The sequence below is a fragment of the Panulirus ornatus genome, chromosome 34 (genome assembly GCF_036320965.1).
Source record: "Panulirus ornatus isolate Po-2019 chromosome 34, ASM3632096v1, whole genome shotgun sequence".
NCBI lineage: Eukaryota > Metazoa > Arthropoda > Malacostraca > Decapoda > Palinuridae > Panulirus > Panulirus ornatus.
Window position 1 is genome coordinate 1,970,604 of NC_092257.1, and position 27,217 is coordinate 1,997,820.

At 41.0% G+C, this 27,217-nt stretch overlaps 1 protein-coding gene across 2 annotated transcripts; it reads right to left on the minus strand.

Moving 5' to 3' along the window:
- Positions 1 to 287: 287 nt before the first annotated feature.
- LOC139759756 (hexokinase-1-like) lies at positions 288 to 27,187 on the minus strand. 2 transcript variants are annotated; one of them, XM_071682198.1, is made up of 12 exons: positions 27,051 to 27,187; positions 14,397 to 14,469; positions 8,375 to 8,537; positions 7,610 to 7,698; positions 7,357 to 7,486; positions 6,660 to 6,842; positions 5,398 to 5,531; positions 4,730 to 4,842; positions 4,150 to 4,302; positions 2,995 to 3,134; positions 1,708 to 1,841; positions 288 to 1,362 (listed from the first exon to the last, which is right to left on the minus strand). In XM_071682198.1, exons 2-12 carry the CDS (start codon positions 14,460 to 14,462, stop codon positions 1,261 to 1,263), a joined length of 1,407 nt encoding a protein of 468 aa, XP_071538299.1. In that variant the 5' UTR covers positions 14,463 to 14,469; positions 27,051 to 27,187; the 3' UTR covers positions 288 to 1,260. The 2 variants fall into 2 exon arrangements, with proteins under 2 accessions (XP_071538299.1, XP_071538298.1); XM_071682197.1 differs by lacking the exon at positions 27,051 to 27,187 and adding an exon at positions 17,131 to 17,223.
- Positions 27,188 to 27,217: the final 30 nt, after the last annotated feature.

Sequence of the window (27,217 nt, forward strand, 5' to 3'; positions counted from 1 at the left end):
GATGCAAGTTGCTTCCACCTCAGTAGTCGAGAATAATCGAGTATGGCAGCAGAGTTCTGAGGTTCACTACCTCTTGCTTTAGCCTTGCTTTGACTCATTCAAAAACAGTGCCAGTACTAATGATGAACGCTTCATAACTCAGAACTTGATGTAGACTGATACTGAGGATGAACCATTGTCTTCTGTTTCGCTGTATCACATTTAAAATCATAGATTTAAGTAGATGAATGAGGAACATTACTGTGTAAGTAGTAAGATTTAAGGGGGCAAGTAAATGCATCTACAAATTCATACTAACAGATTTATTGAATATAAAATGGGAGGTTACAAAGACTGCTCGTACGCAAATAGGCAAGTAATACTTGAATTATACGTAACAAACTTTCTACATGAGTCATCCTTTAAAAAGGGTGATACAAAAACATTAAAAACAATACATTTATTTAAAAAAATAGAATAATTCCAACTTATCAAATGGTGTGTAAAACATTAAACTACAATACTGATGTCATCATCTTTAACCACATGATTCATGAACAAGAAACTATATACATACAACATTCATATCACGAAATTACGATGTTTTCGTTTCCATTCTAAACACTGCAGGCTAGCATTTTTTGAAAATCATATAGCTACAGGATGATTGGATTTGGCACCTTTATGAATAGAATATTTGACATTTACAAAGATTACGTGAGGATTGAGCTTTACACTTCACATTTTGTTAGATAAAAGGAAAACACTTTTATAATGCTCCACAGTGTTCTAGCAATGGAAACCTTTTAGTTTTATAACTCTCGAAGGAGTTTAGTAATAACTGTGTTTCTAGGTGCTAACAAGGCTTTTGCTGTGGTTGAGCACTCCCAACTATGTTGGAAGTTAATAAGGCATACGATACCCCTTGCTACTGCAAGGTCTGTACCTTTCACATCCTTTCAGAAAGGCATGTGTGAAACTGACTAACAGTTGATTTGATATTCTTTTCTTATAGTGTACAAAGTAGTGAAACACGGTTTATTATTGTCCTATCTTGCCGTGATTTTAAATCCAGTCACTACCAATCAGTGATCTTGCCAGTTATGTGCTCATTTATGTAGCACTATGACATAACTTTTAGTTTTACTTAATGATATGTTACTGGTGACACTCAATAGGGGTCAAATAAGGAAATAACTGCTTGATAAGTAATGAGTAAATTGTAATCATTAATTATTGTGCATTGTATAGTGTTTGTAGTTTTTTCTCATGTGACAGCAGTTAGTGAGAGCTACTACTTGTCCTCTTTCGTAATCTCTCAGCAATGGAGGCCGCCAGAGCAGAACCCTTGCCAGACCCATCAAGTGCCAGGCAAAGGTCAAACTGTCCAAGAGAAAGAAATTTCAACTCAGTATATTTTGGACATTCAAATATCACCTATATCTATCTGCCTAAATCTGACTCTGCTTCACCTATATAATGGGATACTTCTGCTTAACCTGCTGAATAGTGGAATATTTTATGGGAGATATTCATCCATAAAGTGGGTTTTATATATTTCTTTTGACATGTTTCTATACTGAAATCCCTCTAACAGAAATATTTCTAAAATGACAATTTATTACTACTCAGTCAACACAAACCAACAATGACCCTCTTTTGTTCACGTTCATCCTATCTATCACATCTTTTCAGTTTCCACACAAGACATCATGTAATATAACATACCGGTCTGCCTGGGGCAAATTCTGAGATAAGCTTTTCCATAAGCGGTGGGAATCTTGGATGGTTTTTGAAAAGGGAGCCATCAATAGCTATGGTACAGTGGTCACGCTGCATCCTCTCCAGTAGCAGACCAGTTACTATGTATGAAGGATGTGTGCCAGTTAACAATAGGGCTTTGGAGGAAGACTTGCATGAAAATATATAAATCATCATTTATTTTATATGAAAAGCTCATAAGCTGTGTTAGTTTCTTATACTGTAAAAAAAATCAATATTTGAAATGATAAATGCTGTCCTGCAATGTCTGTGGATGCTGGGAATAAGAATGATGTACTACAGAACTGAATGGATGCAGAGATTATACGTTTGTCAGAGTATAGCTGTGATTGACAAAATTTATTGGGATTGCAAATAGTAAAGTATGAAATTAAAGGGGTTAATTCATGGAGAGATGTGGCTGTATGAATCAGATATTTACCATGGAAAAGACATTTAGAACAATAAATACACATCAGATATGTATCTGATAAAGTAGATGATACAGTAAACAAGTAAGAGCCAATAAGGGGTTTCTAAGAGAAGAATGGGGCATATTTTAGAATAAATGGATGAAAAAATGAGTGGTTCACGTTAAGTACAGCATGAGCAAATGTGTGTTTTAGGTTCCTTAATGTTTACTTTCTTATTTAATGGAATTGTAAAATGGATACTGTAGGAAAACCTATAGGTAGATTTGTTATGTGAAAAAAGGATGGAGGGGAGAGAAAAGTAAAGAGGTGCTACTACATATATATATGACACTCTGTAAATAAGTAACCTTGTAGGTAAACTGAAGGACATCATAATGTTATCTTGAAAGGAATGAGAAGAAATTGAAATAATTTCCAATACAATCAAGGTAGCAGTATTTGTAAGGAAGGTATTAGTGTGGGGTACTGATAGATAATGAAAGGTGGAAGAGGGGCAAGAATTTCGAATGAGGAAAAAGTGAGGGTGGAGAAACAAAATTGAGATATCAGCAAAAATGCAGAAAAACAAAGAGAATTGATGGCTTTTTTTAGGAAGGTCATGAGGGATAAAAGTATATGTGTGAAAGTTATTATGCATCATCAAATATGAGGTGTCTGAAACAATTTTAGGTCATACATTAACGAGTAAAATGACATTTTTCTAATTATACATTAATGAATAAAAGGATTTTACTTAACCAACCTACTATTCTATATTTTTCTCATCTTTTGGCTAAAGCACAGCGTATGTAGCAACACTTTAAAAACATTAGTCACTTACACAAGGATATGAGCATAACCCCCCTGTAGGAAATAATGCCAGCAGTGTATTGGGCGATCTGTAAATCATCCGCATCACAGTTCAGACCTAAATCTTTAAGCACTGTGCTTGTCTCCTGAGTTTCTCCTTTGAAGCTGTCACTGTTGAGAGAGTACAAGTTTAGAGTATCAATGAATTCAGTACATCATTATCATATGCTCCTTAGTTCAACTCGTGTGTTACATTGACAACATATGTAACATAGACAAGAAAGAAAAAAGTATTTACTGATATCAGATTGATAAGAATCCCAGTTTAGAAATATGAAGCTAAATATGAATTATACAAACTTTTCACACTTCTGTTGTCCAGATCATTAGTTTAGATGATGTAAGTTACAGCCTTGAAATTACACACTCAGGCTACATGATCAAAATTTTATCAAGCATTAAACTGTCAAACATTAATTACTAATCCTTTCCCAGTTGCAGTTGTCAGCTTATATGATTTTTTAAAGTGATGAACAAATTTCATTCTTCATAAAACTGTACCAAAATGATTCAGCTGTACCCACCAAACACTACATAGCTTATTTCATGTATTGTAATGCCCCATCCACAAAAGCATTAAATAACTAAGGCACTAATACACAGTTCTGTTGCACTTTCACATGTATTTCAAACTACTCTTTGATAACATTATTCACTTACACAAGACTAACTCTACTTGGAAGCTCTTAAAAGCATTCTGAGGTTTGCCATACATATCATACAGTCACAATTTTCCAGCATTACTTCCCACTGAATTCACTGTGTACCATTTTATACATCCATAATTGCTGCACAACTTTATTTCCTCTAACTCTCGAACTTTCTCCAATATTTCCTTTAGTCTAGAAATATAGTAATGCAATATAGTAATATACCTTGCCAGTTATGCCACGAAGCCAACTTCTGTTTCAAATATTTGACATGTGTGCAAAGATTCTGAAACATCGATAAAGTAATTCATATGACGGAAGTTATGATAGGTCCTAAATGCTGGTAGGCAAAACAACACAAATCATGGCAGGGAAACTTTCAAAATAATTTCCAGAGCAAAAGATATTGTATGAAGATTGGGTCAAACCACCATCTTAGCTCATCCAAAACAAACCAATTAGAACCAGAGTCCTACCTCTCAATGTGTGAAACACTTGTGGTGGTGATGGACCCATGGGTGTTGAGGTTGCCAATGGTACCACTTGAGAAGAGTCCCTCCTTAGCCAATGTTAGGAGAACCTCCCGGTACAAGTCGCCTAAATATTTGCCAGCGAAGTATTTTTCAAACCTGGGATAAAAAACATTATTGATTATTTTTGGTTATATGTTCTTTAAACATCAATAAATTGATGATAATGAAAATGTTACCTGTTCCCAGGAGAAAAATTTTTCCATTCATATGACTAATTCTGCTCCAGTGTGACTCTTATGATAATGTGCGCCTGAAATCAAATGCTAATTTGGTAATTAATCCATTATAAAGTTCAACACTTTCCAGGTCGCACACAAACACTATAACAATGTGTCTTTCTTATTGCTATCTCTTTGCATCCTGTATCCTGAAGGATGCATTTCTCAAGCATTTTGTAGGATAACAAGACAATGGAGAAATTTCCCTATAACAGTCCATTTTTTGAGTTTGCTGTAACATACTTCATGCAGCCAGAACAAAATATAAATTAACTTATAGAGTATGCCTGAGCCATATGCCTTACGTATATGAATGGACAAGCAGTGACTGGTCATCGACAGCTCTGTCCCACTCAGTCTTGATGAAGTCCAGGACACCATTATCTCCAAATGCACCCCACTCAATATCCACAATCATCTGTGTGGAAATTTGACTAATGTATACATGTAATCTCATAGCAACTTATTCTATCATCCAATTATAATAATACAGCCTATGCTATACAGCCAACTATATTGACCCAACCTGAACTATACACATAACTATATTGACATAACCTAACCTGTGCCATACACCCAACTATGTAGACACATCCTATTCAATACACCCATTTTAACATAATTTGTGCAATACACCTGACTATATTAACATAACCTGTGCTATACACCAAACTGTACTGACAAGACCTTTGATATACACATATTTGTAAGAAAAAATTTGTGCCACAACTAAACTCTACTGAAAACCTATTACTTTTTCATGAGGAATGTAACACAAGCTACCTGAAGTTATCAATCAGCAAGAACGTAAGGGTGCAAGGCTATATGATAAAGTGGAAGTTTTCAGCTGTCCAAGATATACAGGAAATGGCAGAGTAATCTGAGTGTTTTTAGTTGTATATCTCTGTTTGTGTGACTGCTAACATCTGGTGTGGCCAGTAACAGATCTGCTTGTAACATCTTAGTAACTAACCTCAGCTTCAGAGTGTTTTCCAAGCCACTTCTCAATACGTTCAACATTTTCAATATAGCAACCATTGCATCCTGTTCCCAGGATCATACCCAAGGCACAACGTTTGTCCAAGTAAGCACCCATCACCAAAGTTCCTGGCAGTAAGAAGAGTAAGATTTGCATAACATCAATAGAAGTATCACTGTTGATTTAATATATATACTTAAGGTCCATTATCTATCTTAGCATCCATGCTTGAATGCGCCATGCATTATTACTTGGTATTTCTGTCATAAAAAGAATACTGTGTAGTAGCAGTATTATCCCCTTCCGTTAGGTCAAGGTCTGGGAAAAGTTGAACCGAGTTGGAAGTTTTTCCTTCATTAAAGATATCACAGCAGAGATAAATGCAACCCAGTGATGGTTGGTAGCTTCAAGTGAACAGTTAGGTTAGCTGTGTTCCTGCTGGTTCTATGAAGATCATATATATGCTTGGAGATTTCAGGTAACAAACACTGTTAATCAGTATATAAAAACTAATATATATATATATATATATATATATATATATATATATATTTTTTTTTTTTTTTTTTTTTTTTTTTTTTTTTTTTTTTTTTTATACTTTGTCGCTGTCTCCCGCGTTTGCGAGGTAGCGCAAGGAAACAGACGAAAGAAATGGCCCAACCCACCCCCATACACATGTATATACATACGTCCACACACGCAAATATACATACCTACACAGCTTTCCATGGTTTACCCCAGTCGCTTCACATGCCTTGATTCACTCCACTAACAGCACGTCAACCCCGGTATACCACATCGCTCCAATTCACTCTATTCCTTGCCCTCCTTTCACCCTCCTTCATGTTCAGGCCCCGATCACACAAAATCTTTTTCACTCCATCTTTCCACCTCCAATTTGGTCTCCCTCTTCTCCTCGTTCCCTCCACCTCCGACACATATATTCTCTTGGTCAGTCTTTCCTCACTCATTCTCTCCATGTGCCCGAACCATTTCAAAACACCCTCTTCTGCTCTCTCAACCACGCTCTTTTTATTTCCACACATCTCTCTTACCCTTACGTTACTTACTCGATCAAACCACCTCACACCACACATTGTCCTCAAACATCTCATTTCCAGCACATCCATCCTCCTGCGCACAACTCTATCCATAGCCCACGCCTCGCAACCATACAACATATATATATACATAGATGCACAGGGCATGAATTTCACACCGCTAAAACCTTAACTTCCAAGACCAGGTTCTTTTACCTGTGGTATCATTGAGGATGGCTGTGACGGTGATGTCCAGATCTTTTCTTCTTTTGATGGCTTCATTCAGCATCCTTACAGCATCCTCACCAACAACTCCAGGACAGTTGAAAGATTTAGTCCATGAGACAAGAATACCTATGTCAAGGCTCTTCTGTGTCATTGGAAAAGAGAACGTGAAACCTGAGAATAGAAAACACTTTATGTCACCAAAAGTTATCAAGAATTGAAGATATATATATATATATACAACCTACACTTGAAAACCAATAAACTAAACATCCAAAGACAAGACATTCCTTGTGACAAGCTCAGGAATGCAGAGACAGAAACTATTTGAACTGAAATGATTAATAACCAAAATATTCTTAAAAAGTGAGTGAATGAGAAATTTCCAGTTTTGGTGTCATCAAGATGATTTGTGACTAAGACAATGTTACCACCAACAACTTATCAAAATTTACCAAAAACTTTTAATTTTTTACTACCTGCACAGACATCCAAACAAGGACTGCATATACTTAAACAGTTGCTTTTCATTATGTATATACATAGTGAAATGAGATAAATTTAATGTAACCGAATGTATTTTGTTTAGTAACATTAGATCCACAATTTAGATAAACCACAATTTTGTTTAAGAGAAGAAGAGTGAAAATTAATTTCATTCACTGATTACAAGGTATGAGAGTCGTACCTAGCTGAAAATTTCGACCTCCAAGCTTCCGCTTCTGGATAAATTCAGCAAGACACTGAGCCAGGAAGTCGAATAATTCTTCTCCTGGCCCAAGTCGCTTCTCGGTAGGGACATGATAATAGTCTACAATCTTGAAGGAAAATTATGGATAGAGATTAATACATACATATATGAGAAAAAATGTTTATGAAAACTACAGTTACAAACATCTCAACACCAATATGACTGTATTGGGGGAAAGTGCATGGCTAACCTCTTCGGAAAATTTTCCATCTTTCATTAGAACATATATCACTCGGAAGTTGGTCCCACCAAGGTCCAGAGCCAGGTACTCTCCATTCTCTGCAAGACAATATTACTATAAAATATCATCCAATAAAAAACATGAAATCAATTGTTTTTTAAATATATCATATATATATATATATATATATATATATATATATATATATATATATATATATATATATATATATATATATATATATATTCGCCATTTCCGGCGTTTGCGAGGTAGCGTTAAGAAGAGAGGAGACTGAACCTCAAAAGGGAACTGAAGGGAGAAAGAATACTTCCCACATATTCTCTACGTGTCGTACAAGGCGACTAAAAGAGGAGGGAGCAATTATGAGAACTATTATAAGAAAAGAATGATACGACCAATAGTATGTGTTCATGGATACAGAACTATAAAAACTCATGCAGACTAAAGCCTTTCAAGATGAGAAAGCTAAGCCCAGTATCGCAGACTTGATATGACGGCGAAGATCTATGGTAGATTGACTGATGGTAAACAGGAAGAGATAAACATGAAAACGTCAGCATCAGTGTGTGAACTGTGTAAAGTTCGAGTTTGTTTTTTTTCAGAGGATGATGCCTAAGAAATGGTTTCAATTGGGTGCACTGGATATGTGTTGTGTGTAAAGTTGAAAGTGTGAATACGAAGGAATGATGGAAAAAACATGTTGTCAGGTATTCAGTTTTATCATAGGCTTGGGATAATGACACGATGACCTACCTGTACCATTTGGTAGTTCAGGGATAAAAGTGTTCTCCATCAAGAGTGAGGATTTTTTCTCCGGCTTGGCAGCAAGGCCAAGGCGCATCTCATCCAGGAAAACATCTCTGATCTTCTGCTGCTGGACTGGAGTCAGGACCAGCTTTGACAGATGGCCCAGTACCTTGAAAAAAAAAATCAGTACCTGAACAATACTACATGTTCCACTCATTTCCAAAGGAGTTGTGAGATATGTAATGTCAGTAGATGCCTTTAAAAAAGTTACAGAAAACATATTAAATCTTCAGGACTACATGGGCAGTTTTAAGGTACAATGAAAGACTATAGTAGATTAGGTTACATAAGTAGCCTGCAGAGCTTACATGCCGTATGTAGGATACAGACGCTGTCTCTAGACAAGACGAGCAATATCTAGGGTTTAATAACATCATGTGGCGTGGCCTAGACGTACTTTGGCTCACACACTCGTGGCCCATAAGCTTCACAAAAAGCCCAATAGTTCGGCACTAGTTCTCTACCGATGGTACGCGAAAGCCGTCCAGATGGTACATTGTACATACCCCTACAAGTTCTAATTGTATGTTAAAAGGAATATGAATACATTCTTATACACAGGAATGTTGGATCATATGTTTTACCCACGCTTGACGTTACTAGGTAATATGGTAAATATAGGATTTGTTACGTTAAGCTGGGATTTGGGACGTAAGGTGGTTTACAAAAGAAGAGGAAAGCCATGCAGGTGCTACGCCACTCGGTATGGTTAGGAACCACTGCTCCAGGGTACATACAAGAGTCTGAGGTACTACGTGGCCCCAAGAATACAATGCGATACTTCATTTTTAGCTTGATCTCTGTGACCAGAGATCCTTAAGGACCGTACCGTCGTGCTTAAGGGTTGTACCGTCGTGCTCGAGGGGGTTTGCTTGGTAAAAAGGTCGTGTTTACAGGTCGTGCTATCGTGTATGACGGTGAGGTGCCGAAGGGTCATAACAGTGTGGTGGATGGTTGTTTCATCGTTCTCAAGGGTCGTATTGTCTTACTGAAGGCAGCTAACACACGTCATTTTTCATATGATACACATAAGGTCTCCAAGGTATGTATATTGTCTCTAATACTGATGCACATTTGAGGTTTCATTCTAAAAGACAGAAACTTTACAGCATTGCTCTTAAAGTATATAGCCCCTTCGTTCATTATGTCCATAACCCAGTGCAATCACTGGGTTCATAATTATGGCAACAGATGTATGTATGTATACTGGACTTTATCATCATCGATGGTTAAGTGTGTAGAGAGGTGTTCAAACGCCTTTAAAAGCAATCAAAAAGCTGACATGTGGGATGAAGACCATAGTTATTATACAGCCATATGTAAATATTGCTTGCTAGTAATACTGAATGCTTTAACGATATATATATATATATATATATATATATTACAAAGGTGAACGGACTGAGATATCGACAAGTGCGTCCTTGTCAGTGGACCCCAGCAACACCAGGCGGGCGGGCAAGGCAAGGTTATCCGTCCCTAAAGCTTAACCAGAACCAATTGACAACGCTGCGGGTTGGTAGTCTACCATCTTGGATTGCCATCCTGCTATTTACTCGTCGGATTTTTGTTTCCAGTATTTCAGGCCGGTTTCGATTATTTAACATGCTGTGTACGGTTATATTCTTTATTTTCATTAGTAGTCATGATTTCTGTATTTGTTTGCCAAGTATTTCATTCCCTGTATCGTAAATCATAATCATGCTGGTATAATGTCAGTAATACTACAAAAATTGAATTTTAGCGACAGAAGCTTTGTGATCTTGGTACATCATCGTTGTGGATATGTTCTAACATTTCGTAAGTTTACTGCCGGAGGCCACCACCCGCGACCCCTCCAAAATTATACCGTCTGCCCTTTCCTGTAACTTTATGGGAACCAAGTGGGGATGACTCATAGCTTTCGATGCAAGTGACAGCTGTTGTCGATGACAGTCACTGAAAGTTCTCGTTACCTCCACAATGGCAGATCTTTACTTGAGCTAATTATTTTGCAAGTTTACTTAAAACGCTACGTGACCGTAATTTCAAGCATATGGAAACTTAAGGGTGGGTTGAGAGCCACACACACGCACACACACACACACACATATATATATATATATATATATATATATATATATATATATATATATATATATATATATATATATGCAGTGCGTAGATGTAAACATAGTACAGGTTGGGTCAAAAACCGTATATATGGAAAACGAGGAACGTTTGAGTATGGTCTCATAGGTGTTACAGAGGAGGGTTGAAGTCTTTCTGTATTTCTTAAATAGACATACAGAGAATGGATGGGGTCAGCATACATTTATACAGACAGGAGAGCAGTACATACGACAGACTGCAGAGACTGGGTTAGCATACATGTCTCTGGACAGCAGAGCAAGTATATCAGGCAAGGTGTACATGACCTTGAGGGTACAATCCACTACAGCTTAGGATCTGGGGTAGAACATCATTAAATACGCCAGAGTCAGAGGAAAATTTACAAAGTTCATAAAACAGGAGATCTTAAGGCATGCAAAAATTTCTTGATGTAAACTTGATAAGCTTTAAACCATGCAATGGTTTAGTTCACTCATTTTAGTAGAAGCGTAAAAAAGAATCCCTTTGAGATATAAAACCTGGTGTCTCAGATAAAAACTATTTTGGGATTATAACAGCGGTAGAGAGTGTGCTAAAGATAGATGATTGACACATCCATTTTGGCTGAGGCAGTCTTATAGGCTAGGGAAGGGGGCCTTCAGCCCCCCCGCCCCTCACTTTCCAAGAATAGAATTTCCAGGGATTAACATATAGTTACATATACAGGAAGGCATTAGCATTAAGATTTCACTGCATTCTACTGCTTTTATCTGCTATTATCATTTTTCCATATGTTGAGAGCGATCAAACACCATCGGGAAATGACTCGCAGACCTCTGATACCCCGAACTGTTAAATATTATGATCAACCGTTCATGTTGTAACTATCTATTGGCTGTACAATACGGCCGGATATTTTAATCCATTCTCTCTAATATCGAAGCAGACATTGAAGTTCATCAGATCTGATACGAAAACGAATAATAATAAAAGAAATGACACGCAGGAGGAGCGGTAAACCTTAGCCACGATCTCGTATGTCAACTCACACGAGTGACGGAGTTTCAAGCAGGGGCGGTTGTTGCCGAACCCAGTGGAAACTTGGGAGGAAATTGATCATTACAGAGGAAACTTGTAGTTCTGACCACGATGGCGTGTGTTTATGTGCAATACTGAGGTTGGCGGTTGCTGGGGCTGCGAACTTGTCTGCTCCTGTACTTCTTTCGGTTACATTATGGCACATACGAAGTGACAATTTTAGTGGGTTCCTCTTTGCTACTAGAGATTTTTTTTAACATTTCTTTACGTAAGGTGGAATATGCCAATTTGCTTCTCAACTCATACCTTTTTAAGTAAGGACGAGACTGCTACTAACGACACATTAATAATTTTTCTTAAAAAATTAGGAAATATGTTTTTATAGTAAAGTTTTACGTTATGAAAATGTCTTTTTCACTCATTAAAAAGACATTTTTCTATATTTGAGCACGTGAGATTATGTAAGAAACTGAACTTACTAATCCACATCCGTGATTATATTTAGAAAAATTAAACTCATTCGTCAGACATGAACGATTACGTCGAAAACCACGCTGAGAGTCGGTTATAAAGAGGTGGTCTTGTATACAGTTTATGGTCTTATACCGACGGATGGTTTCCATTAAATTAACCACCTTACCGACGAACTTGTTTTCCCCAGGTTGTTTGATTTCTGAAGTTTATATTTTTCGTGTCGTGTTTCGCCCGCGGTAGTGGCGTGGGGTGTAGAACCAAGGCAACGTACCACGACTGACAATGTTACCATGATCTAAGAATGGCTTCCACAGTAACTTTTTTTTTTTTTTGTTTTGCTTCCGACAACCTTCTGCGTAGCCAACCGAAGCCTTACAAGGCCTCAGTACCGTTGGTGTCGTGGTAAACTCAGTTTGAAAACTGGTGTTTACATCTGGATACTGAGGCTGCCAGTACTCACTCGGGCTCCCTGGTCCTCAATTTCGCCTATTTTTAATAACTCAAGCTTGTTGTTTTTCATTCCTGGCCTGTGACAATAGCAGCAAGCACTTATCGATTCTTTTTTCTCTCTCTCGTCAGGATTTTGCCTATAGAGGTTTTCTAGGCATAACTATGCGAACGTAGCCTCGCTCGACCCAAAATACGACTCATACCCTTTCCTCTTTACACCGCGCAGGACTGTTATGACCACTACATTTGACAGCAACTCGCATCACAGCCTAATATGAGCTTTTATTCCTAATTAGCCGGTGTCAAAAGGATCAAAAGGCGACACACGACTAAAAATGCTTGGCAGCCACAAAGCCGGCCATCCCCTAGTAACTATAATCTGCCGGCCGGTGCGGCTCACAGCCAACCCTCCCCCTTGCGGCTGGTCAATAAATGAGTACCTGGCGTAAGCTGGGGGAAGGTTAAATACAGGCACTAACCACACTGGCTCAACAGGGAGGAGTAAGTGGATGTAGTCACTGAAGGGTCTCTCTCTCTCTCTCTCTCTCTCTCTCTCTCTCTCTCTCTCTCTCTCTCTCTCTCGCTTGTAAGGGTAGGCCGACGTTGTATCATCGTCGGTGAATGAAAGTGAGTCTGGTCGAAGAACTCGCTTAAAAAGGGATCCATCATTTCACTGCTACTGGAAGTAGGGTAGCATTAAAGCTACAGGAGATAATGCTAAAGGGGCCCTTTCAAGAAAAGTCCTTTTGTTCCAAGAAAATTATATATATATATATATATATATATATATATATATATATATATATATATATATATATATATATATATATAGTGAATCATAGGGTGGGGGAGGTGACGAAAGTTCTGGGAGCGTTGAAGAATATGTGTGGAAGTCGAGAACATTATCTCGGAAAGCAAAAATGGGTATGTTTGAAGGAATAGTGGTTCCAAGAATGTTATATAGTTCCGAAGCGTGGGCTACAGATAGAGTTGTGCGGAGGAGGGTGGATGTGCTGGAAATGAGATGTTTGAGGACAATATGTGGTGTGAGGTGGTTTGATCGAGTAAGTAATAATAGGGTAAGAGAGATGTGTGGTAATAAAAAGAGTGTGGTTGCGAGGGCAGAAGAGGGTGTTTTGAAATGGTTTGGTCACATGGAGAGAATGAGTGAGGAAAGATTGACCAAGAGGATATATGTGTCAGAGGTGGAGGGAACGAGAAGTGGGAGACCAAATTGGAGGTGGAAAGATGGAGGAGGGTGAAAGGCGTGCAAGGAATAGAGAGAATTGGAACGATGTGGTATACATGGGTCGACGTGCTGTCAATGGATTGAACTAGGGCATGTGAAGCGTCTGGGGTAAACCATGGAAAGTTCTGTAGGGCCTGGATGTGGAAAGGGAGCTGTGGTTTCCGTGTATTATTACATGACAGCTAGAGACTGAGTGTGAACGAATGTGGCCTTTGTTGTCTTTCCCTAGCGCCACCTCGCGCACATGAGGGGGGAGGGGGTTGTTATTCCATGTGTGGCGGGGTGGCGATGGGAATGAATAAAAGCAGAGAGTATGAATTACGTACATGTGTATATATGTATATGGTTGTGTTTGTATATATATGGAAACGCTGAGATGTATAGGTATGTGTATGTGCGTATGTGGAAGTGTATGTATATACATGTGTATGTGGGTGGGTTGGGCCATTCTTTCGTCTGTTTCCTTGCGCTATCTCGCTAACGCGGGAGACAGCGACAAAGCAAAATAAATAAATATATACTAGTAGCAGTGTGTGTGTGTGTGTGTGTGTGTGTGTGTGTGTGTGTGTGTGTGTGTGTGTGTGTGTGAAGGAAAGTGTGAGTGAGGACGTGTAAAAACTAGGTAACCAAGACCTTCCCACTTCGCCAAGGCCGAGACTTCCGTACCTTCTTCTGTCGTGCAGGGTCGGTCAGGCTGAGTGTGGGCAGCTCTGTGGGCGAGGCGGTGACCATCTTGAGTCTGCAAACAACCAGAGGTTCAGATGAGAGGGTTATTTCTAGCACGTTACATAGCATTGTGGCTACTAAACATATATGCACAATGTACAAGACAGACCTGTGACGCTGCCAACCACACAATCCCGCCGTATCTGACTTGCCCAAATCTTTATGTTGGAGACTCCAGCCACGGACACAAGGCCACACACAGGCCGAACCTTAATTGATATATAAAAAAAAGTTGAAAAAAGGGAAAGACAAGAGACGGGGATAAGTACTTACGAACTTTGGTGGAAGTAAAAAAACAAACTATTTTAAAGAGATCCAGGTCAAAGTTGTTGGGAAAGACATGGGAAGGCAAAGAGGCCTTCGAGGTGTCGGAAGAGAAACATTTACGCAAAACGGCCCACCCTTGAGGTGCCTACGGCCACACAGTGATCATCTGGAGTAGCAGTTTGCCGAGTACTGACTGTGCGGTCTAGCTAGTGGTGGGGGCACACAAGCAGCCAACTCTCGGGAACAAAAAACAAAGTAATACTTGTAGGAGAGGGAAAGTCAACCAACACTGCGGTGTAGGGCAAGCGGGTCAAGGAAAAGTTTATAAGTCGGACCGCTTTCGACTCATCTCTGTCAGGTAAGGATACAAAGCTACAGCCACATAAGACGAGAGCAGTATTCCATACTAGGACAGACCAATCCTTTGTATAAACGGAACAACTGTTCGGAATAAACGAAATTCAGACATCTAAACAGGACTCTTAGTTTCTCAAAGGTAGACTTATTTCCGTAATATGGGGTCTCCAAGATAGTGTCGATGTTACAGTAATAATACAAAGTATGTTCACCAAGTCAAGATGTGAAATTACATAACCGTTAAAACGAGAGCGAAATTGCCAGATGCCCAACATAAACGAAATGGTAACTTTCCTACCGAGCGTTATATATAACCTTAAATAACCTGGATGTAAAGCCATGTTTCAATCGATCCCGCAACCGGTTATATATATAGGGGATAGGGGAGAAAGAATACTTCCCACGTATTCCCTGCGTGTCGTAGAAGGCGACTAAAAGGGAAGGGAGCGGGGGGCTGGAAATCCTCTCCTCTCGTTTTTTTTTTTTTTTTAATTTTCCAAAAGAAGGAACAGAGAAGAGGTCCAGGTGAGGATATTCCCTCAAAGGCCCAGTCCTCTGTTCTTAACGCTACCTCGCTATCGCGGGAAATAGCGAATAGTATGAAAAAATATATATATATATATATATATATATATATATATATATATATATATATATATATATATATATATATGAGATGAGCATGTTCCACGAATTTGATTTCACTTCCCAGACTGAAGTCATATTCGCACGCAGAGTCCAGCAAAATCTGTTCTGTGAATGTTGATAGCGATCAAAGAAAACCTTTTAAATACCTGCGGGGGGAAATGATGGCCCTAAAATTAGTGGAGCAGCTATTATACAACCACAGTTTTGTGGCGTGAAAGAAGCGTATCGGCAAAAGTGAGAACAAGGTTTGGATCCATGGCAACACTGTCAAGGCAAAGGTTGGGGGGTAGAACACCGTTACATGTGAAGACGAGGCAGCTGTTGCAGCCTCCTGCGATGTCAACAAAATTTTCTGTGAATGTTTATGGTGTTTATAGTCCCTCCTGATAGTCTGTCATATATAAACTGTATGGCTTACATGTTGAATAACACACACATATATATATATATATATATATATATATATATATATATATATATATATATATATATATATATATATATATACGTGATTGAGTTCCATCGAACAAGAGAAGCTATGTGATTTACGAGCCTGTGTTATCCCACAGCTGTCTTGGTATTCCTTAAGAGGGAAAGAACCGCTTTAGAATCAATTGGTATAACTGACTGTGTACCATCCAACACAAATATGAACATGCTTATGATTTAATTACACAACCCAGTGTCCCCATTTTTGGCTCTCGCAGCGTCCAGGGTGTGCTCCAACCAGGAGCAGGGATATTGTAGACTTATTTTGAGTGCGGAATTCCTCAACAAGACGGTATTTGTCTTCGTCCAGTGACTTTTCACATGCGGTGTACCCACAAGCAGGAGTAGTCCGGTAACACCGGTGTCTATGAATACGGTGATGTCTGAGTATGTATGTTGGTCAACTGCAAGATGACATGGGTGGAGTACCCCAAGGCCAGCCACTGAGGAAGGGCGCCTCGCACACCTGGGCCCAACCCGACCATCAGGTCCTCCCACAACTTCTCCCCGACGTGTTCAGAGATGTACTGGGTTATATTAGGTCTCAGCATGGCAACGGTTAAGAAATTATACAATCCCTCTGACCCTCTGAATAAAGGTTAACGTTTGCGATTGAAACCGACCTGCTACTGATGCATTCTCAAACTGAGATAAATCGGAAACACACACAGTCTATAAGAAATGACCAGAAACACTAATACTGATAGTCGTAAAATATCATGGAATGCCTTTTACTAATAATACGCTAATGAAAAAGTAACGCAATAATAATTTAAGTCAAGCTTATACTCAAAACTGAATGCATAAGCTTAGTACATCTTTCACGATGCTGCATTCGATATTGCCAGGAGGTAAAAAATCAAATATGACGAAGGACACCGGTAGTCAGTCAGTCAGTACCGTAGATACCTACTTCATGGTTGCGGAAGGAAGACGAGCTGTAGCTTGACAATAATGCTGGCTGGAGGGTTACTGAGGGATGTACACACCCGGCCAGACGCTTTATACACGCCCTCTGATACGGATTTGATGAACTAGCCTAGTGCCCCCACCTCCCTCGGTAATTTACCCCACGACACACGCACATGAGGTGTCGTGTGAGGGATTAGTTGCCAAGGTCAGCTTGTGTTATCTCCAGACACGTTTATCTAAAGTTCATGAGATTTTGAGTGTATAATTGGTACGCAGCGGTGGGGCGATCCCTGGCCCCATGATGATGATGATGATGATCGAGGAGGTGTAGCAGCAGCAGCAGCTGTTCTCTTGGTGACAACGTGTCCTCATCACCACCACCTCCGTTGTGCTCAGAGACTCAAGCGTAGCACCTTTTTTTTCCTCGAAGCCGTTGATGCATGATCCTCACCATTCGACAAGTTATAACCTTTACTTAGAATGGAATATTCTTCTCGTATTGTTTTGAATCGTTGACATCGCTTTTAATTAGACTTATTTCAACAGACGCTGACTAAAGTTGTAATCTCGCAGAAGTTTTCTTGTACCGAGTGTGAAGTAAATGTTCGTTATCACTCGTTATGCCACATCACCGTTGCTTGCTTGCTTGCTTGCTTGCATGTGGGCGTCGACTTTCACGTCTATACACGTCTGCCTGGATCCATCTCATGAGGTCAGGTAAGGATGGGTTTAACAGACTTCAGTGTCTTCCCCTGCTGCATCCTGGAGAAGGACGACCAGCACTTCTGCCTAACCTTAATCGGTTTGAAGTTAATTACCCAACATAGGTGCACTACTGCAACATATTTCCTTCTTTGAGAATCAGAGAGTAACGAGCCAATAAACTGGTTTCAGCCAATCACGAGTGGGTAAGGGCGTTCTCGTCCAATCACATCGTACGATCCAGATAATATTCTTGTCCTGTTCACCAGTTCAGACCGGACCCCGGGGGCCACGGACTGTTTCAAGTGGTCTCGATCCTGGGAATACCGACTGGTACTCAAGACTATTACACCAATCATGTGCACCGGCTGTGGCGACATCAGCTGGGTACTTGGTCTCCACCATTGCATACGAAGAAAACTACCCAAAGCTCAGTATCGCATGGCAATGTAGGAAGCGAGGTTAGCAAAGTGTGATGTTTTGTATGGTTGTCAAATGGCGACTTCAGTTTATAAGGGCCAGTCGTCGCCATCATTTAGATCTACGTCGTTTGTTGTGTAATGAATCACTATCAACCGAACAAGAGACAGTCAGTAGAATGGTAAGATGACTTGTTAACAAGAACCTATGTTCTGAGTGGTAACCCTCCACTGTCGTGGAGAGAATCACTCGACTGATGAAAGAAATCACCTAGTGATCCCAAGATAACTTGGTCATACTCTTTTTTCTTTACTGCTTCATGAACTACTTGTGTTATACTTCACGATAACTGGTGGAGCTTGGAGGAATGAGGACCTTTAGCAAATACCTTTTTTGAATGAAAAGGGACATTGATTGCTCATTAATAACATTGATAGGCTCTATACCATACGTCCCTCACGCCGTAACATATCGTTGGTTCTCACATAGTGACACTACAATTCCTATTCATTTCTCTGCATTGAAGTACTACTAACATCTTGAAAATATGAAAAAAAATTAAATGCTTTATATTCAAGGCTGTATGTTTTTCCTGATATTTGAATCTCATTAACAAACCTTAAGTGTGGTGAGACGTTAACCATAATCTACAGGAAACTACAGATAATGTATTTTTTACGTAAATAAAAAAGAAGGTAGGCCTACTGAGGATATTCCCTCCTCTGTTCTTAACAGAAGAAATTCACAGGAAAATGACACGATAAGTTCCCAAGTGCACTTTCGTGTAATGATCACATCATCAGGGGAGATACAAGAATGAGATAGAGAACAGTCAGTTAATATACAAGGATATACGTCTCTTCCTCGTATATCAACAAACTGTTCTGTATTTCATTCTTGTGTCTCCCCTGATGATGTGATCATTACACGAAAGTGCACTTGGGAACTTATCGTGTTTCAATTTCCTGTGGATTTCCTGCCTATACTGGGTCACGCGCACCATTGTGACTAGCATCCGAAAATCTTATTTCACATCAGTTAAATACACAGATCCTCCCGGGGGAAATATCACAAGTCTGTAGAGATATTTGGGAAATGAAAACAGTAAACCCAGGAGTGACCCAGTACAGAGCAACAATGGCGGGTATGAGAGTCGTGTCAGCAGGGCAAGAGAGTCAGCCAAACCTAATGGCACAGCGACTAGCCTTGTCAGAGGTGAGTTCCTTAAAGCAACAGCTACCTCTCTGTTACCACAAACACCCTCGTATACAATCGTTGACCCCAGTTATCATGCTTAACCATCGTTCTGACATATAAGCCTCGTCCTGCACCCAAACATGCGAAAGGTGACCTCTTAGAGGTACGAGGTCAAGAGGGGTGACTGTGTGTGTGTGTGTGTGTGTATGTCTGTGTGTGTGTGTGTGTGTGTGTGTGTGTGTGTGTGTGTGTGTGTGTGTGTGTGTGTGTGTGTTGTGCATCGTGATGCATACACCCGGGTGGGGGTGGGTGGGTGTGACGACTGGTGTCAGTTCTGAGGAAGAGCTGGACGAGGTTGACGGGTGGAATTTCCAATGTGTGTGTGTGTGTGTGTGTGTGTGTGTGTGTGTGTGTGTGTGTTAACTCCACTTCCTGCCAGATGGCATGCGCTCGGCGGTCACAAAACACCACCTGGGCCACCCACTGGTTCTGATATTTATCATAGTGACGTTCATAAATCTCTCTCTGGTTTGTGTAGTCTGTCCATGTACGTAACGCTATGTAACACTCTCTCTCTCTCTCTCTCTCTCTCTCTCTCTCTCTCTCTCTCTCTCTCTCTCTCTCTCTCTCTCTCTCTCTGGTTGGCATTCACTCCACAAACATACAGTCTCTCCCTCTGACACGTAACAGCACGTAACTCACGCGTACTTGTATTATATCTTCCGTCACTGCGCCCTACTTGCTTAGTCCTACTTAATGACACACAAGATCTTTGTCCTAAGTCAGTCAGTAACCTGTTCTTCTCTCTCTGCTTCACGGGATCTGTCTGTTATCCTCTATATACAAACCATGAGAACCAGAGAACCTGTTCCCTGTCTTACAATGGAAGCCTTGAAATGCATGGCTGTTTCCGTCCCATCAGTGTCATATCAATTATACCTAAACTTCAGCTGTCGATGATTAGCGACGGAATCACATACTGCCACGATCAACACAGCCTGGTCACTAATACACAGCGTGGCTTTACAAGACACAGGTCATGCCTCACAAACCTTGAATTTTGTCATAAATTATTCAGTCCCGACGACAAGAAAATATATATAGATTTTATATTTCTCGACTAATAATAAGCATTGGACGTTAAACTGCTGAATAAAATCTGGGTCTTGGGGATTTCTGGTTGCATCGGATATTGGACAGAAGCCTAGCCACGTATAGGGAGGGAGGCAGAGTCACCCGTTACAAGTGGGGTTCCTTAAGGATCCGTACTTGGGCCTATGCTTTTCATCATTTACACTGGAGATATTGACGCCGGCCTGAATAACTTAAATGTCCAAATTTGCAGATGACAAAGAGGAGCAATGTCATATCAAATGAAGAAGATTGGGTAAGATTATACGAGGATGTAGGTACAATCGCTGAATTGTTTACACAGTGGCGAATGCCATTTAACGTCAATAATTATCTGCTGTTACAAGAAGAAAACCTCAACGAAACATTTGACTATGAATTGATCGACCGCAAGATAAAGGACACCCCTTGTGTGAGGGCTCTAGGGGTCACTGTCTCCAACAACTTCAAATTCTTCCATCATTGAAATGAAATTGCCAAGAGAGCAAATACGATGTTAGGATTTATCAACACAAACTTTTCATATGGCCACAGCATCTAAATCTAATTAAAACCCACCTTGGATATAGGCTTAGCAAAGCAACACTCTTAATATCTTCAAAATTAGGTTTGATCTTCACTTGTCTCTCTCCGGTATTGAATAATTCATTTCATCATGACCAAAGTGGTATATTGAGTTACCTCCTCAGTCATCGATCTCTTCCTAGCCATGCTGCGGTGACACACCGACATTGATTAACCCTTGTTGCCTGCTTGAAGAGAGCAAGAATCCTTGTATCATTCTTCCACATCAGTAGTAATATAGACATGGTAAGTCCAGGGGCTGGAGCTCAAGTTTATCCTTTCAATTGTCTCTATATAAACAGCGAAGAGATTCATGTCACTGGTGATTGGGACGCATGATATATTCATGTTTATTCTCCTTTATATGACTTTCCAATTTCCATCAGGCATGTTCATCCTGCAAGATATTTTTTTTTCTTTGTCTTCCGTCCGGCGTGTTGCTGGAGGGTGGGGAGGGAACCATTGCTTTCCTGTTCTTTTCTTCTACTGCTTTTCAAGGGACTTCTTCAAATAGTGTTAAGGCCAGACCTGGAGCCTGGGTCTGTGTAACTACAGCGGGATGGAACCACATGCATCTTCTTTGAGGGAGCGGCAGCGTCTGATAAGACATGATAGGCCCTTCCCAACCCTCCTATTCTCTCTCTCTCTCTCTCTCTCTCTCTCTCTCTCTCTCTCTCTCTCTCTCTCTCTCTCTCTCTCTCTCTCTCTCTCTCTCACACACACACACACACAGTCTCACCCAAGAACCTTAGTAGATTTTTCTTCATTCCTTGTCTGTCGTGGAAGACGGGGAGGGAAGTGGCGGGAGGGGGGATAGCCAGACGCAAGAAGTGGGGAGGGGACTGTGTGTGTGTGTGTGTGTGGGGCGGGGGGGGGAGCCAGACGGGCAGCCTGCATGAAACACACTGACTGGTAAAGACATGAAGTGATAGATGGCTGACTGTACGACTATATCGTTATCTTGGCAGATAGAGATAGATAGATAGATAGAGATAAATAGATAGATAGATAGAGATAAACAGACAGATAGAGATAAATAGATAGATAGATAGATAGATAGATAGAGCTAGATAGATAGATAGATAGATAGATAGAGAGAGAGAGAGAGAGAGAGAGAGAGAGAGAGAGAGAGAGAGAGAGAGAGAGAGAGAGAGAGACCTATATCTACAATCAGTAAAAAAAAAATTATAATTAATTTAAGGAGTTATCATTTCCCGTGTGTTGCCTTCCTTCTTGTGGCCTGTGTTCACCTCTCTCCTGTATGTTGACCCGTATAGTGACGTATGGTGAGATGTATGGCAACTCAAGCTATTAGTGTCCACACCCACGCCACCACCAGGTGGCCTCCCACCCCCAGGCCAGCAGCATCCCCAACACGTGGTCTGTCACCGAGGAACACACACGGTGGGTCAACCATGCCTGACCTTTGGGAGGTTAAAACTGAAGGTCAAGACTGGAAGTACCAGTACATTAGGCTGTCTGGTAGTAGCAGTACGTTAATCAGCACAAACCAGCGGCCTCTTATAAATAGGTGAATGGTACGACCCTTAGGTATATGACCTGACCTTTGACCCCGGGGGTCAGGTCAGAGGTTTCCCGCCACCCTCCCCAGCTGCGATACAGTGGTTGCTGCCAGGGTGCGACGGGAGGGAGGGAGACGCTAACATCTGGGTGAAAATAACCTGACCGCGTACTGCTCTCGCCATGTCGTGTCTTGTAATCAGTAGTTCTGCCGGAGAGATAACACGATAAAACCCCCGCGTCACATGATCCAGCGGTGGTCAGGCGTTGCTTGAGGGGGGAACTGGTCGATGGGCATCACGTGACCACGGTGAGAGGGTGTCACACGGCGCAGATACTCGAACACTCGAACACTTATGACAAGAACTACTGGTAGTCGACATTACGCTTCCTTCCCATCCACTCTCTCTTCTCTCTCTCTCTCTCTCTCTCTCTCTCTCTCTCTCTCTCTCTCTCTCTCTCTCTCTCTCTCTGACAACACATAATGTCCTCCCTGATAGCAGAATTGGAACCCCCAGCCATTTGCGTGGCAACTGTAGACGCTTGCTACTAAGGAGTTGGTTATCGTCCCAGCTCGCACAGCAATGGCAATTGTCCTCAGGCCCCCCACACATCTTTCCATGGTATACCCTGGATGCTTCACATGCCCTGGCTTAATTCCTTGACAGCACGTCGATCCCGGTATACCACATCATCATAATTCACTCTATCTAGACTCTATCTAGTGCACGCCTTTCACCCTCCTGCATGTTCAGGCCTCGATCGCTCACAATCTCTTTCATTCTATCCTTCCATCTCCAATTTGGCCTCCCGCTCCTCCTTGTTCCCTCCACCTCTGATACATATATTCTCCTTGTCATCCTTTCCTAACTCATTCTCTCCGTATTTCTAAACCATTTCCTCTGCTCTCTCAACCACACTCTTAATACCACACACACACACACACACACACACACACACACACATATATATATATATATATATATATATATATATATATATATATATATATATATATATATTTATTTATTTATTTATTATACTTTGTCGCTGTCTCCCGCGTTTGCGAGGTAGCGCAAGGAAACAGACGAGAGAAATGGCCCACCCCCCCCCCCCCCATACACATGTATATACATACGTCCACACACGCAAATATACATACCTACACAGCTTTTCCATGGTTTACCCCAGACGCTTCACATGCCTTGATTCAATCCACTGACAGCACGTCAACCCCGGTATACCACATCGCTCCAATTCACTCTATTCCTTGCCCTCCTTTCACCCTCCTGCATGTTCAGGCCCCGATCACACAAAATCTTTTTCACTCCATCTTTCCACCTCCAATTTGGTCTCCCTCTTCTCCTCGTTCCCTCCACCTCCGACACATATATCCTCTTGGTCAATCTTTCCTCACTCATTCTCTCCATGTGCCCAAACCACTTCAAAACACCCTCTTCTGCTCTCTCAACCACGCTCTTTTTATTTCCACACATCTCTCTTACCCTTACGTTACTCACTCGATCAAACCACCTCACACCACACATTGTCCTCAAACATCTCATTTCCAGCACATCCATCCTCCTGCGCACAACTCTATCATAGCCCACGCCTCGCAACCATACAACATTGTTGGAACCACTATTCCTTCAAACATACCCATTTTTGCTTTCCGAGATAATGTTCTCGACTTCCACACATTCTTCAAGGCCCCCAGAACTTTCGCCCCCTCCCCCACCCTATGATCCACTTCCGCTTCCATGGTTCCATCCGCTGCCAGATCCACTCCCAGATATCTAAAACACTTCACTCCCTCCAGTTTTTCTCCATTCAAACTCACCTCCCAATTGACTTGACCCTCAACCCTACTGTACCTAATAACCTTGCTCTTATTCACATTTACTCTTAACTTTCTTCTTCCACACACTTTACCAAACTCAGTCACCAGCTTCTGCAGTTTCTCACATGAATCAGCCACCAGAGCTGTATCATCAGCGAACAACAAGTGACTCACTTCCCAAGCTCTCTCATCCCCAACAGACTTCATACTTGCCCCTCTTTCCAAAACTCTTGCATATATATATATATATATATATATATATATATATATATATATATATATATATATATATATATATATATATATATATATATTCTTTCTTTTTCTTTCAAACTATTCGCCATTTCCCGCGTTAGCGAGGTAGCGTTAAGAACAGAGGACTGGGCCTTTGAGGGAATATCCTCACCTGGCCCCCTTCTCTGTTCCTTCTTTTGGAAAATTATAAAAAAAAAAAACGAGAGGGGAGGATTTCCAGCCCCCCGGTCCCATATATATATATATATATATATATATATATATATATATATATATATATATATATATATATATATATATATACTGGTTGGCATTTACTGGGGTGGTATGGATGAGCCGGGAAAGTGGGTACATCACTAGACACGTGAGTCACCGTGAATGAGGCTGTGGCAGTCAATGGCCGGGTAGATTACAGTTTGGTTGAGGACCTTCTCATTCTGAAGGAGTCCATCGTCTCCCTGCTACTGCCTGGAGCGCACCCTCGGATCTTCAAGAGCCAGACACATGAAGTACTGGGGTCGTGTGTGTGTGTGTGTGTGTGTGTGTGTGTGTGTGTGTGTGTGTGTGTGTCAGCCAACGAGGCAGCTCTGGGTCTGTACGTCTTGATTTCCTTTTCTTCGTGTTAGTCAACTTTTATTCTTTTTTTTCTCGGTAATTATCTCTCGCTCGGTCTTATCAGTTTATCTCTCTATCACTCTCCTTTATGTGGACAACCCCCCCCCCCCAGCAGCAGGGGGAGCACTCCCCACCAATATACCGTGTATTCCAAAACCTCTGCTGGCGCTGCAGTAAAAGTGTCGACTGTGAAGGGAATACGAGATGAAGGGTGGCGTGTCAGTGGCTGCGGAGGTGTCAGAAAGCGCTTATTCCACAGTTCCGACAGAGATGGTCAAAAAAAAAAAAAAAAGGGAAGCATTTTCTCGTTTTGAGAGATAAGGCCGCTTAGATATAGATGGAAACTTGTTTAAACGCCTGAACCAGGCAGCGTGACCGGTGGGTAGTATGATGGTGCGTAACTCTGACCTGAGCCTTCGAAGGTTAGGACAAAGGTCACGGAATCATACCCACAGGTCGTAAAGTCCGGATCAAAGACGATGAACGAAACACATCGTTCGAAACACGTTGGGGAACCAACTTCCCGCTGGGTAGAATTAAATGGTATTGACCTATGGGACGTCTGCCATCTGTGTGGGTGAGGCTAGGTCATGGGTCACATCGGATGTGTTCCCAAATAAGCTAAATTTGTTGAGAAAAGTAAGGAACACTCAGGACTACGATGGTGTGCAAAGTAGTATCAAGCAAGCTCCAGTAATGATCAGACTCATGAATAATGAGATACGAATAGACCAACTGTAGAATAATAATGATGAAGAGATTGTGATATAGTTTTATGCTATGACTCTCAATACGTATGGGAGTTAAGGAAGGGAGATACATTGGGTGTGGCATGTCACCTGGTCTCCTTGCTGGGAAATAAGGGGCTCTACATGAGGCAAACTATATATTGCTCTTAATTTCGGGGCAAAGTGAGATGCTGAGAAGGATATATAAGACATGTTCGACCTAAGTTAATGTATACTTTTCCTTAAACTACCCACGCTGAAGTACAGAGATAAAGAAAGACATGATAGATGATTTTAAATGCCTAGAGTCATGTTGATATATGCCAGTTCGTTGGCGTCAGAAGGGAAACTGAGGCAGAACAAGACTGAAGGATAAGCATGAAAAAAATTCTTATATCACATAAACAGACACCTGTGCAAACCTAACCATGAAAACACTTGAAAATTCAACAACGTATGATAGAATTGTGAGGTCATGAGACGTGATCCTACAAATGTGTATAGCTTCCCCTCCCTCCCTCCCTCTATACGTGTAAAGGGCACCCGTTTCCCCTACACACACACACACACACCCCTAACATCACCACAATATACCGGTCCTCTCACGTATTGTTTTACGTCGACAGTGGAAGTTCCCAGCTCTGTACATACTGTGTCAACATGGCATGATTCCTTATTTTCCTCATTGCATCGTAATGCCAGTTAAATTGAACGAATTCAGACCAGCCTTCTTTTTTTCTGATACCCTAAGTAGTGTGAACGGACTACGTATCTGTCTTGGCGGACCATCATGATAAAGACCTGGGTTAAAGCCCATGGAGTAAAGCGTCGGGGGCTTGGGTAACCTTACGTGCGTGTGTGTAGACAACATTGTCGTTTCTAAGGCATCCCTCATGATTATATTTATCCATAACTAAGCTAAGTCAACAACCATCACAGTATGTTTACCTGAGCTGTCAGTGGCCCGTTATAGTATGAGGGTGAGGTAACTGGCCGGTGTGAATCCCCGATATGTAATATCACTACACTTACGATAACACTGTGGTCTGGCAGTGTGGTTTCATTAATCCTTGCTGCCGGCGACTGATGGCCATGGTATCATACGGTCTCCATCA